Source organism: Hippichthys cyanospilos, chromosome 2 (genome assembly GCF_059441005.1).
Source record: "Hippichthys cyanospilos isolate Australia breed blue-spotted pipefish chromosome 2, RoL_Hcya_1.0, whole genome shotgun sequence".
In the NCBI taxonomy this organism is placed as follows: Eukaryota; Metazoa; Chordata; class Actinopteri; order Syngnathiformes; family Syngnathidae; genus Hippichthys; species Hippichthys cyanospilos.
Genome location: NC_142370.1, coordinates 29,848,518 through 29,861,501, shown reverse-complemented (window position 1 = coordinate 29,861,501; position 12,984 = coordinate 29,848,518). Strand labels below are relative to the sequence as shown.

The 12,984-nt window shown below is 38.5% G+C and overlaps 1 protein-coding gene across 4 annotated transcripts in view; it reads left to right on the top strand.

The window, feature by feature from the left end:
- The first annotated feature begins 1,365 nt into the window (after positions 1-1,365).
- The window catches only part of clstn1 (calsyntenin 1), a 30,080-nt gene continuing 18,461 nt past the window's right edge, over positions 1,366-12,984 (top strand). For all 4 annotated transcript variants that reach the window (XM_088402861.1, XM_088402845.1, XM_088402854.1 and 1 more), the window contains exon 1: positions 1,366-1,617. In XM_088402861.1, coding sequence (XP_088258987.1) covers positions 1,536-1,617 — 82 coding nt within the window. In that variant the 5' untranslated portion in view covers positions 1,366-1,535. The remainder of the gene's footprint in view (positions 1,618-12,984) is intronic.

Sequence of the window (12,984 nt, the reverse complement as noted above, 5' to 3'; positions counted from 1 at the left end):
TTAATGATTCCTTTAAGCAAGTTATGTGCAAGCTATGAATGCTAAAGTGACATTAAAACACATTTTAATCAACACCGATCATTTATATTTGAATATTTTCCGTTCGTCATCGAATGATGGAAGAAAATCGAGATTTTTTGTTTTTGTCTTATTGCCCAGCCCCGGATGCAACATTTTTTAGAAGTCACATTTGCTTAAAAAATCCAAGAGTGGAATATAACATTTGATGAAAGTGGTCAGATTGTTTTGTATCTTGTCCATGTTTCAATAAGATAGCAGAACCTAGTGCTTTCCGTAATTTAATATTATCGCATCAAAATTGATTTATTTGTAGTGCATTTTTTTTTACATGTCCATATTATTTTTCTGTGAGCTGTGTTCAATGTTGTCTTGCTCTTATCATAAGCACGGTCCCCGTTAGCGTGTCTAGTCGCCTCCCGGCCCCTGTGTGACAGCAGAATGCATTTGTTGGTCTCCGCCCTCGTTGATCTTAGTTTAGCGTCTCAGTTAAACCAGCCACATGCGCTCCAACAATAACAGTATTGACGTCACTGGACAGCCACGGATTCGCGTTGCCTTCATGCGCTCCGTTTTACCTCCGAACTTTGAGCGTCTGTTTTCAAACGGAGCCTTAACCACAGATGAGGTGGAGGTTGAATTGATTATTATCAAAGAAAATGCCTCGGTATTTCCTTTTACAATGCAAAAGTTTGCATTAAGATGCACATTTTTTTAAACACGCAGGTGTGAGATGGCGCTATGATCTCCACACAACTGTGCAAAGAAAAAAAAACATTCAAAAATATTTGTTTACATACTTAACGTCCTTTTTCAACAAATGTTGCATAAATGTGTTTAGGATTCATCAGTGAGTCATATAACAAACCATACAATAATTACAGTATATTTAACTTTTCACTAGGCTCATAAATATGAGTGATTATGTGTTTTATGTTTCAACCTTTGTGCAGAACATTTTTGCGTCATTTTATTCCACATCATTCTCATAGTTTTTTTTAGCCAAAGAATGTCACACACCTGGTAAGTGTGATCAACATTTTTTTTCTGTAATACAATCGTCTTAAATTAAAACAATCACTGGATGCTCTCTGCCATACATGTAAGACATTGATGTACTTATTAAAACGTAGAAGTATAATTAATACCCAGAAAAAGATTTCTAATATATTTACGCTTCTCATTTCGCCCCTGGGGAAGAATTAATTGTTCACTCTTGCTGTAAGGGAGTTGTTACGTGGATCGTTTCCCCCACTGCCAAAATAGTCAAAGCTTTAATCTCCCACAGATTCCATTCGTCTTTGAACGCACCAAAGTGCAAACCTGCGAGAGAAGCGGCGATTGAAGGGATTGCAGACGGCCATCTTAGAGCTACCGTCAACACCGCGGATCCATCCACTGCTTTTTTTTTTCTTTTTCTCTTTAGATAAACCCTCCGCCCGACTGACGAGAGAAGCGCGAGGAGAAGAAGAAGGGCGTGCGCGTTCAAGTTTGTCACGGCTCAACTCCAAGTCGGGATGCGCTTCCGAAGGAATAAACTCTTCGCATCCGCCGTCGTGCTGGTCCTGGCGCTGGTGTGCGCGCTGGATGCGGCTAAAGGTAACCGAGCTGGGATTTCTCTCTTTGGCTCACAATGGACGGGGCTTTATCACGGTGGTAATAACCGACGGTGGTCTCGAGCCGATAGGCTCGTAGTTTAGCCGCTGAAGGTTACGGCAAGGAGGGATGCGTGCGGAGGAGGAACCTGCTCAGCTGCCTAACCGAGTCGCGGCAAGTGCATACGGCGATGTGGGATCCGACGCACACGTCCTCGGCCTTTCTTCCACACCTAATCCACCGCTTCTGTCTTTTTTTTTTTAAATACACATCCCGGGCTGATTTTTTTTGCTTTAAATTTTAATGAAGGCAACGGAAAGACCCTTGTCGCCATCTATTTTTAGCGTTCGACTGCAACGCGGCGTTTTATAAATAAATAATGAGCTCAATTTTTTTAATCCGCATTTGTTTACCGATTTCAGTGCAATTACACAATACGCAGTAACTGTGGTTTAAATGTAAATTCAACATCGTATATTAATATATATATATATATATATATATATATATATATATATATATATATATATATATATATATATATATATATATATATATATATATAATGCTGTCATGATCAAGCTTGGTGCTGGCTACGCATTGCAGATCCATCTTGTAGAATATGAGCACGAGTGAAATCATTAATTATAAAAACAATTGGTTCCGGTCGTGGTGGCGTGAGAATTCCCTCACCACGACCGAAAATCATTCAGGGCGGAGGGGGCTTTCAGCTTTATTTGTATTTGCTGCAGGCGGTGCACGACCCCCCCACCTTGTTTGTGGGAAACCGTGCAAGTTAACCCACCCTGCTAGTTTTGGAGTAAACTAATCCGAGTAATCAATGGTTATGCATGGTAATAATGTAAATAGAAACCTTTGACGCGGCGTGATCGTGTTGAGCTTTGCATGTTTCCGTCACTGAACTATTGTTAACCCTGTGCCTATGCACTGTTTTTGTTCCGTCTTAAATGTCTTATTAGACCACAAGAAGCTGCCAAATGCCAATTTATTGTATGTTGGAAAGTAGTAAGTTTCAAGGAACTAGGTTGAAGTGATACGTCTAAATCAAGAGACAAGCTTTATGTCGGAAAGGCACAAGATTTAGTCTGGGTTGCATGTGGAAGTTTGCTTGCATGTACATGCTCTTGTGTCTTTATTTTAAGGGTTAGAAATGTTTATGATAGTCAAGTGTTGATATGATAGTTGGTGGCATGTTTTTGGTTTAAATGTGGTTTCAAATAACAGACAATAATGAACATTTTTTGGAGGGGTCAGTTGCTTTTTCTTGCCAAGGTGGCAGAGAACATTTGTAGGTTTGATGTAAAGCCACAAAGATGACGTTGCAGCTAAGTTGCAATAATGTAACTAGTTGTTTTTCTTTGCAGCATATTAAGGATAAAAGTGGGTATTGTCATAGCTTTCTTTACATACTTTATACTTTGACATTGATGGTATTTGTAAATCCTGTTGTGATGTTTTTGCATCGTATGTTAGCATTGAGCTAGTACTATAGTTACCGTAGCATATTAACACTATTACGATAGGTGTAACAATGTCAAGTTAAAAAACGTAAAATACATGTCTGCAGGTTTCAAAATAAGCCAGGTCAGTTTTGGCTAGGTGCATCTGTTGGTTTCCCAGCGTGATCAGCCAAAGCGGAGTGTGAAATGACCATCTGGGTGAAGGCTTATGTTGTATCAGCCCAGCTTTGTGTTCTATCAGCATGCTGTTGCGTCTGAATCTGTTGCTCTAGATTCTGCGTCAGCATCCCAGAAGCACACTCCAGGTGACCTCTGTCATGTTCAGGTCTTGGATCATCATGATGTGGTGCTTATTTGCCTACCTGAAAATTCCGTCAAAGATGACGTTGCATTGTGCATTTTTTAACATCCTTTTGGAAACTACGGGATTTAACAACAGTGACAACTGTGGGGTCCGTTCAGTTTTGAATTTGAGGTTTGAATTTGAATGCACGTATTGAACAATGTCTTCCGCAAATAGTTTTTTTTTTTTTTTTTCTGTAGTCTATGAAATGCAGGCACTGGTTTAATATTGAGAGCATCAGGAAAGACAATTCCAAATCAAGGATATTCATTCACCACATTGCTCACTACAGCCTTGATTGGCTAAGTTTATATGCAATCATATTTTTTTTTTAAATGACAGTCTCCTTTTGTTATTGTGTCTGAAGCCTGATGTAGTATGACATCTGTAGATTGAAGCAGATACCATGTTTAATTCAAACAAATTGATTTTTTTTGGACCGAAAATCGCTTTGAATCGAAAATCCATTCTGAATTGAATCGTAGACTCGAAAATCGTAATTGAATCATGAGGTAGTGAAAGATTACCACCCCTACTCGTTACTGTTAATAAAATACACGATATCGTGTCACTCCCCACAGTAATAAAGTAATAATTTTCCTCCTCGCTCCAAGATTGTGGCTCTGAATTTCACCCTATTTGTTTACCCTACCAAACATTTTTCAATGAATTCCCTAGCAAGTAGCAATGTCACGCTGTGGCTTTTTTCACTTCCTCCTCTCGCTTTAGCAAACAAATGCCATTGTTGTGCATATTTTAAGTACTTTTGTATTGAAAAGACAGGTACCCTGAGGTTAGCGCATGCACAGAATACAAACCAATGACCCATTCAAAGGAGATAAGCCTAATGTGTTTACATGACCATATATTGGAGTTAGAAAAAGGGTAACTCAGTTGTCATTTTGGGGTTTTAAAACCCGAGTATGAGCTGAATCTCTTTCGTTTCACTTTATTAAATTACTTATTGAAATGTATGAAGGCATTCACAATTGTCTACATATGCATCATGATGCACAAAAACCATCCATTTTTCTCAATGCTGTGTGCATTTAAACGCTGATCATGTGACAAGAATGTCTTAGTTTAGGCAAGCTCCCCTACTTAAACATTTTAATGAGTCAATTTCTGTTTACCAGCTGTGGTGTTTGTGTATTTAAGTACTGCTGTGTGCAAAGGATCCCACGCTTCACTGTTCCTCTCATGGTTGACGTGAAGCGCCTATAACACACTGCACCTCAAACACTTTAACTAAAGGAGCGCTTCCATTGATCCATTGAAGATGACCAATCAGTCACTTTTACAGCCTTGTGCAAGGTCACCAAATTAATTGTTTGGTCATCTGGCTGCTTTCTCTATTTAAAGTATATTTTGTACGGGCTGATTACATCACAGATGATCTTTTGGGCTTTAAATGTGGCACGTGATATAACGCTTCGTTAAAAGATTAATAGAAACAACGTGACAGCTTGCAGATGATGGTGAATTTTTGTTCTGTGTTGTGCTCCCGAGAGAAGCATTGTGTGCCTTCATTCAGACCGATAGCATCGTTACATTTGAGTCTGTTTGGCAATTGGAATGGCCACTTCAACCCATGTACAATGCGCTTCAGAATTCTGAAAATAAAATGATGGTTTCTGATCAGAGGAGTTGAATTTGTGTTGGATAAATTATCGGACATGGTTTTTTTTTTTGGAGTGGTATCACATAGAGAAAAACAGTATATTTTGATTATTTCTCAACATATGCATGGCCCTGATCGTAGCAAAGATATGCCGCTCATGGAAGGAAAGAACAAATTTTCTGGGCCTCTCGTTTCACCTCGTTCTCAGGGACCCCCTTCCTTTTGAGTATTGGTTGCCATTACTTTTTTTCAATAATTCTCAATCTTAATACCAAGTAAAAGTGACAATGACAGTAATTATATGATTATAACCTTTTGATTAACAGGATTTAATGTCAGTGACTGCATTACATGCAGTCTATGAACAATCTTAAAACTTGAATAATGTCATTTTTCAGGTTTTGATATGAAGTAAACCAAATTAGTTCATATTCTGCTTTTATAAAAACTGGAAAAAGACCAGGACTACCCCTTTTCTAATCCAAAATGTGGTGATGTTAACGTATTCAGGTTACCTCCTTTTCGTGTTCTGCGCATGCTCTCTTGAGTCTTTTCAGTATGGAATTAATTTTAATATGTGCCTAAATTACGCTGTTTACACCTCGGGCGAAAACATTCGCCATATGGAAAAATAAAAGCCACTTTCGTGGCCACTTAGCGAGCCTAACTTGATCATGTTGACTACTTTGTGGCATAAACAGAGAAAGTCAGACCCATTATAAAGCCATACTTTAAGAGCGAAGAGGAAACCTACACACATTAACACACAACTCTTTGCTAAATGGAGAGTTATTCTGAATGTTTCAAAAGGCCAAATTTTGACAATAATTTTACCTTTAACTGGATATGATTGCATGTAAAGCCAGTACTCCATTCCGTATTTCAGTATTAACACATTGTCAGTCAACCAACATTGGGATGAATTAGGCATCTTTTTTTCTACTTCAGGTCAAAAATTGATCACAACTGCTGAGAAATATTATCTGGAAGCAGTTCTGGGAAGATAAATGAGAACAGTAGGTTATTTGATTATGTATTATTCTGGTAATTCTATAAAATGCCATCAAGAGTTACTTAAAAACAGATGGTAGCCATTAGCAAATTTTGTGAGTCTATATTGCCCAGATTCACTTCACTTGGCGTCCCAGAGGAGCTCTGTTTTTACAAGCTGATATTTTTTTCCTTCTTAGGGATTCCTGTGAAACAAAGGACTTTTATTGTACGGCTTGAGTTGTGGGTATGGATTTCTTTATAGCATATTACAATGTACCTTCTGTATCAAAAATCTTGACTCAAGTCCTTCAAGAATGTGTTGGTGAGATAATCTCCAAAAGTGTCAAATATTTGAAACCCTTTGATAACCTTCAGTTTTGCCAAAGTTCCTCAAGAAGTTGGTCACAAGAGGAGCGAGGACTTTGCTCTCATTGGTGCATTCTTAGGCTGAATGGTGCCAGTGAACCGTCAAAAATGGGTCGTTGAGTTGTGAATATTTAAGTCTCCGCCAGATGACTCGGAAGTTGTGCTGCATTTACATTCATGTGAGGCCTTTTATTGAGTGGAATTTGCTACTAGGCGGATGTGCAGAAAATTCGCATTTGAGGTTCACTTGAATTAGGACTGGGCAATAAATCAAATTAATTTGAGAGATACATCAATATTTGAATCGAATGAACACGGGATTGAATGCCACGACTCCTAAAAACGTAACATTACGTCTTTGGGATGGATTGAGTTATTTTGATAAATACATATGTTTTCTCGTACAACTAATACCTTTCAAAACAAAATTTTCCCCACATGCTGTCAACTGCAAAAGGCATCAAGTGCAGAAGGCACGTAACGACCAATCAATCGCAGTACAGCTTATGAAAGTCACATGACTAACAGATGAGCGATTATTGGTCATTACCTCAGCCTTGAGCTCAGATGATGTCAATTTCAATTGACAGGTAGTGAAGAACGTGTTGTTGAAGGTATTAATCGTACATGAAAAACAACTTAGTTATCAAATAAAATATTCACTTTTAAAGTGGTAAATTTAAATGGTAAAAATGGCAAAATAAATGGGCTACCCATTGAAGTTAAGCACTAGCTGTAAATGTGTTCGTAAAAAGTGATTTTAAAACGGTATTCTTTATTTTTGCATTAACATTTCTCCATAGGATTTAAAAAAAAAAAACATTAAAAAATGCTATTTTGGATTCTTCCATTATAATCGTAATCTTTGAGAATGCTTGAAAAAAATTTAGATTTTATTTTTTGACCATATTACCCAGCCCAGTTAAACGAATATACTGTGTGATTGAATTAATTATGTTAATTAAAAAAAAAAAAAAATCCTATCCGCATAAAACTATTCTCGGGACATGGGCAAGAGAACACGTTACCTGTTCGGGTGGGTGCTCGAGACATGTGACTTCTTCACGCTCGCTCTCAGTGGCCCGTTTGTGCCGTTTGCACAGAGTTGCAATTGAGTCGCATTCGAGGCTGGGCGTCTGTCAAACCCCCGCCCCCAACCTCCGCGGCGCTCCGTGGCCTCTGTCGGGCGCTTGTAATTGCACGCAAGACAAACAAACGCTGTTGCCTGGCAGGCGAACTGAGAGGCGCCCCTATGTAGAAATCGGAGGTCCCTGAGGTCTTGAACTTCCAGGCTGTTTAAATCCGTCTTGAACAGATCCCGCTCTGTTTCGGAGGTGGCCGGCATCAACAAGCTCAGGAGGGTTGTAAAACGAGATGGACAAATAGAGAAGTTGGCACACTGTTTCAGACGGTGAGCAGATTGTCCTTTAATTATTCCTACTCTGTCGATTTACGAGAGCCACTTGAGGACAAGATGGAGTCGGGTTTTTTCATGCAAAATTGCGTACGCTTTGTATTTTCAGCGATTTGGCAGGTTTCGTTCATTTGAATGGCCTCAGCACAACCTGCAGAACGCTGATGGTTGTCGACCTTGAAAACTTTGTCTACATCTTACGAAATCCGTCTTAGACTTAAAAAAAGGAACATGTTTTTAGTTGTTTAATGATTAAGCAATATTTGTGTTTCCCTGTTAACATCAAGGTCGGAGTGATTAAGTCTTCCGTTTCTTAAAATCAACTGCTTGAGTTTATGAGATCAAAATGAAAAGAATATAGCTAAGGAACATTTCAATTAAAATTTAACTAATAAACGCCTACACGTTTTTCAGTGAGTGCAAATTGGCAGTAACAGGTATTGTGCTAGATTGCAATTAACTCATTCAATCCCAAAGACGTATTTATACGTGTTTACAGAATCCAGACAATCCATCTCAGCCACTAATTTAGATTATTATTTTTCTTTTTTAAAATATGGTGAAGGAGGGTCTCAAAATTACTTTTACGTACCTCTGGTGTATTTTGAGCCTTAATGTTACCCGTAGTTTGTCACACAATGCATGATGGGAACCTCGGCTCCTTCACTACTTTTTGTTATATCTTTCACTCTTCCTTGCTACTTGATGTACAATGATACTCTGGACTAAGACGAAGTGCTCTTTATTAGCATAGCACGTAGTCGTAACAAAAGCTGGTACAACACAAGCCATGAGAATAAAGAATAGAGTTCATTTTCAGACAATTTTATATTAATTTCAGCATATTTTAAATGGTAAAAATGAATGAGAGAAAAAAAGATCAGCATGGCATTGTGTTTTTGATGTATTTTTTATTTAATAAAACAGTCAATCACTTTTAATATGTGTACATATCAGCCAAAAGACTTAACCCTGGTAAAGTTCGTAGTATATTGTTTGAAAAAAAATGAACTGTAATGAACATAGTATTGGCAATATCCCGTACATACTGAAATAGAGAGATGGGCAATATAAACAATAGATTGGGCTGTGATTTTGTGTTAGCGCTACTGATGACCACATTGGGCCGCACATTTCAAAACCACACAAAATATGTACATATGTCTGTATTTTTGTTGAAGCAAATGAGCTCCATGAATAGAGATTTGCATTTCATTGCCATTTTACAGACATGCCTCTTGCCTGCGCCATCATTACACAACATCTACTCAGATGGTGCCAGGCATTAACTGATGATGACTGCCTGATCATCTGCTGCGGTCATGGTGCTGCAACATGGGCAGCTGCTTGATTATTTTTCAGGCTACCCCCGGGTTTCCAGGAACATGAGAACTGACTGCCAGCGGTATATTTTGTTAGATCTGTGGCTTTACGATGTGCCATGCAGAAGCTGAACATGCGCAGTGTTCTTTTGAAGTGTTTGCGACTTGATGTGTCCTTTTGAGTCTCACCACAAGCTAGCGAGGCTCTAATGGTCTTTCAGGAAGTATTTCATCACGTTTACTGGGTTAAAGCCTTTAGGTTAGGCCCCTGTAAAAAGAGCTACATAACCATAAAAGACATTGGAATTGTGTTTCCTTGTTTTGTGTTGGGGAGTGTCATCAATGGTGACACACTTTGTGAAACTAAGTATTTTTATGTTTGGCAAACTTACACAACATGTCGTGGTGGATTGGCAAAGCTGTTACCATGAAACAGCTCTGTGGGAATTACACTGGATCCTTATAGCTGGAATATCCTTTTAATGTAATGGAAATTAAAATAATACAATTTCTGTGTCCAAATGTTGCCTTTGTAAAACCCTAGACGAGCTTTGCAGGCAATCTAAATATTTGTACATAAATGAAGAACCACTGGATGAATAAGATATAGTATTATTTTTATTTTACATATTTTAAGTGAAACAGAGTAGATTCAACAATGTACAGTGGACATCCGCGTCACGGCGTCCCTGGCTTGTTTTTTTTTTCACGTTTCAAGTTTTTTTGTTTATGTTGTTTTGCCTCCCTCTTCAGGCGTTTTTAGGTAATTGCTCTTATTTTCTGTTTGCGTCAAACTGCCCGTGCTGCAACGCGTCACTAAGATGCTGGCCTGCTATTGGTCGGGGTCACGGTGTCACTAAGATGCCGACATGCTAAATTCTTGATCTCGTGTGTGTGCTTACAATCTTGTATTTTTTATGCATTTTAGTGCTTAATTCCAAATTCAATTGGTTAGCCGTGGGTCCCAAGGTTGCTAGTGATGTTAAAGGTAGAAGAAGATGATCAGTATGGAAACGAAGCTGGAGATAAATACGAAGAAGTCTAGGCTTGGCTACCCTCGCTAGGGATTTTGGCCATGTTGTGAAATCGTATAAAACAACGGCACAGGTAGCATATGCACATTGTTCTCAACCTCTGTGAAGAATTCGTTTTAGGTTTTAGGTTCAATGTTGACAGTGTATGTGCGTCGCATCATGTTTCTCCAGTTATGCGTTGTCACTGCTGCGTGCGAGAGCGAGAGAGAGCGGATTTGAGCATTGCCCTTAACAACGCCAGTGGAGGGCATCAGCTCTGCAGTGACACCGCAGTGACACAGCAAACTTTGCATGGTTATTGACTGCTCTTGGACAGAATGCTTCAACTGATGTAAATTGTAGCTGGTAGCGCTGGTGTTAGCACCTAATTTAACTCCTTCACTACCATGGATGAGAATTCTTGTCTTTTAAACTAGTAATAAGAATAATGGATAAAATTCTCGTCAAATACGTTTTGTTATGGAGGGTAGCTGACACCCTCGACTAATGCTTACCTAATATAAGCCAATTGAGCACTGTAGTGATAAGTATGATCGTTTTATGGCAGTGTGTCCACACTTACAACACAGATATTACCTACATGCAATTCAAAGTAAGGAATGGAAATCAATTTTCATATGATACTACCCATATTTTCATAGACACACAGTATTTTGTCGGCCTTGGGTGAAAATACAAAGTATACTGGGCCTTTAGAGGTTTGCTTTTCCGATAACTCTCGGCACTAGAAGAGTTCCAAATGTCTTTTAAACCACCCATCCAGCTTTCTGCCACTTTTGCATTATATGTTCACAATTTAGCAAATTTCAGATCTTCTATTCGCAAAACAAATTAAAAGCCGAAACGCCTGCGACACAATAAATGCATTATTTGTTCCATGAAACCTTTACTATACGTGGCATGATTAAGAACGATGCACACACACATCCGCCATTAACGACCCCTCACTGAAGTGTTCTGTCATCGTGGCCACGCTACAGAAAAAAATTTCCCTATGCCCCTGAACCAAACCAAATGTGAGCTAACTAATCGGAACTGGTACTCCGTTAGACAAAATCTGATTAATGTTATTGTCTGTCCCCACAGTCTGTCTAAAGACTTGCCTTCAAGTGAGTCCATTTCTTTTTCATAATCAATCTCAAATCACCGGTTAACACAACAGCTTGCTCCTGCCTTCTGCTGCATGTACAAGATTATATTTATTCTATTTAGCACTCACAAGTTCAGAAAATGTGTTAATTGTCTTTGAAGACAGTCAATGTCCATTTTTTTTCTTCCATATCAGCTTAACCCTGTATAATATTGACTTTGCATTTTCAGTGGGTGATCCCCCTTAGTTGAAGTGCATGCATCATTCCAGTCCTCTACGAGTAGCAGCTAATTAGTTCAAATGATTGGGATATGAGCAGAAATTATGTAATAACAAACACAGTACTGTGAACCCATTACCATATGCTGGAAATCAGATTCGACATTCAGTTGACATTTATTGTTGTTTACTTTTGTATTATATGTAGTTTGGGTCATTTTAATGTTTATGTATTTACGAGTCAATTTGTGCTGTCTTAAATGACGCAACTTGAAATGCTCTCTTATGCATAAAATAGTCGTGGCTCGGCAGTTGTTAGAAAATGTTGGCTGAGAGGGAGCAAAACTGAATTAGTATACAAAACAGTTTTCATTTTGAAATCACAGCTAATTGTGTATTATAACCTAACACAGAATCTTTTACTTTAGAAGAAGGCTGCTTTCCAATTGTTGAGCTCTGGTCCAATTTGAGTATTGGCAATTATGTCTTTTATGTAATCTATATTGATCATCTTTAACCACATGGATTATTATATAACCAGAAGAGTTTCCTACTTGAGCCATCTGCCTATTATGCTGTCATTACTTTTAACTGTTGTTAGCATTACCCGCATCACGTGGCTTACAATATAATGATATTGACTCTACAACCACGCTATCCAAACTGCGGCACAGGGGCCATTTACGGACTGCTGTCCATTTGTCATTGGTCCACGAAATATACTAAAATGAAATATCACTTGACAGCCTGCAAAGCTTGTTCAAAATGTGTGCGGCTAGTTTTGACTGATTTTTCTTGTCACACCAACATAAGACTTGCTCGAAACTTCAAGTTTTCAACTTGATTAACTTGTACAAAATGTCTCCACACCTGCATTCCTAATGGCAGTTTAAGAAAATGTTTTTTATTCAACCAAATTGTTGTTCAGCATTTTTAATCACTGAAAAATAATAGTAAAGTTTGATTTAATGATTATAAATTCTAAACACATTCATTACTGTCAACCCTAATAAAATTGCCTTGCTTGATTGTTTACTAAATTAAAGTTGAAGAACTTTAACACAGCCTTTGTAGTCTTCCATTGGCCTGTATGCAGCCCTGAAATGAAAGATTTTGGATTTTGGATCTTCTGTACTACCCATACCTCTTAAATCGGGATAGACAATCATTTAACACAAAATTAGTGTTTGTTAAGCTGCTTTATAAATAGGTCTTGCATGCACAAAGAGATGATATAGCGCTTGCAGTCTTGAGCACTAAATAAGCATAATACCTCAAGCAAGGAAGACTAATAATTTCTTAGACATTCTTTATTGAAAAGAAAAGTGTTCCAGCTCCCTGGGAATCCGTCCTTATGTGCTGTCAGACAGGGTTAGCATCATATTGCCGGATCAGCGGCATAGCGGCAGCATCATCTCGTGTCTCTCCACGTTGGAGATGAGAGAGCTGTCTTCTGTCTGTGTTCTTTTAGCCAGCCCAAATGTGCC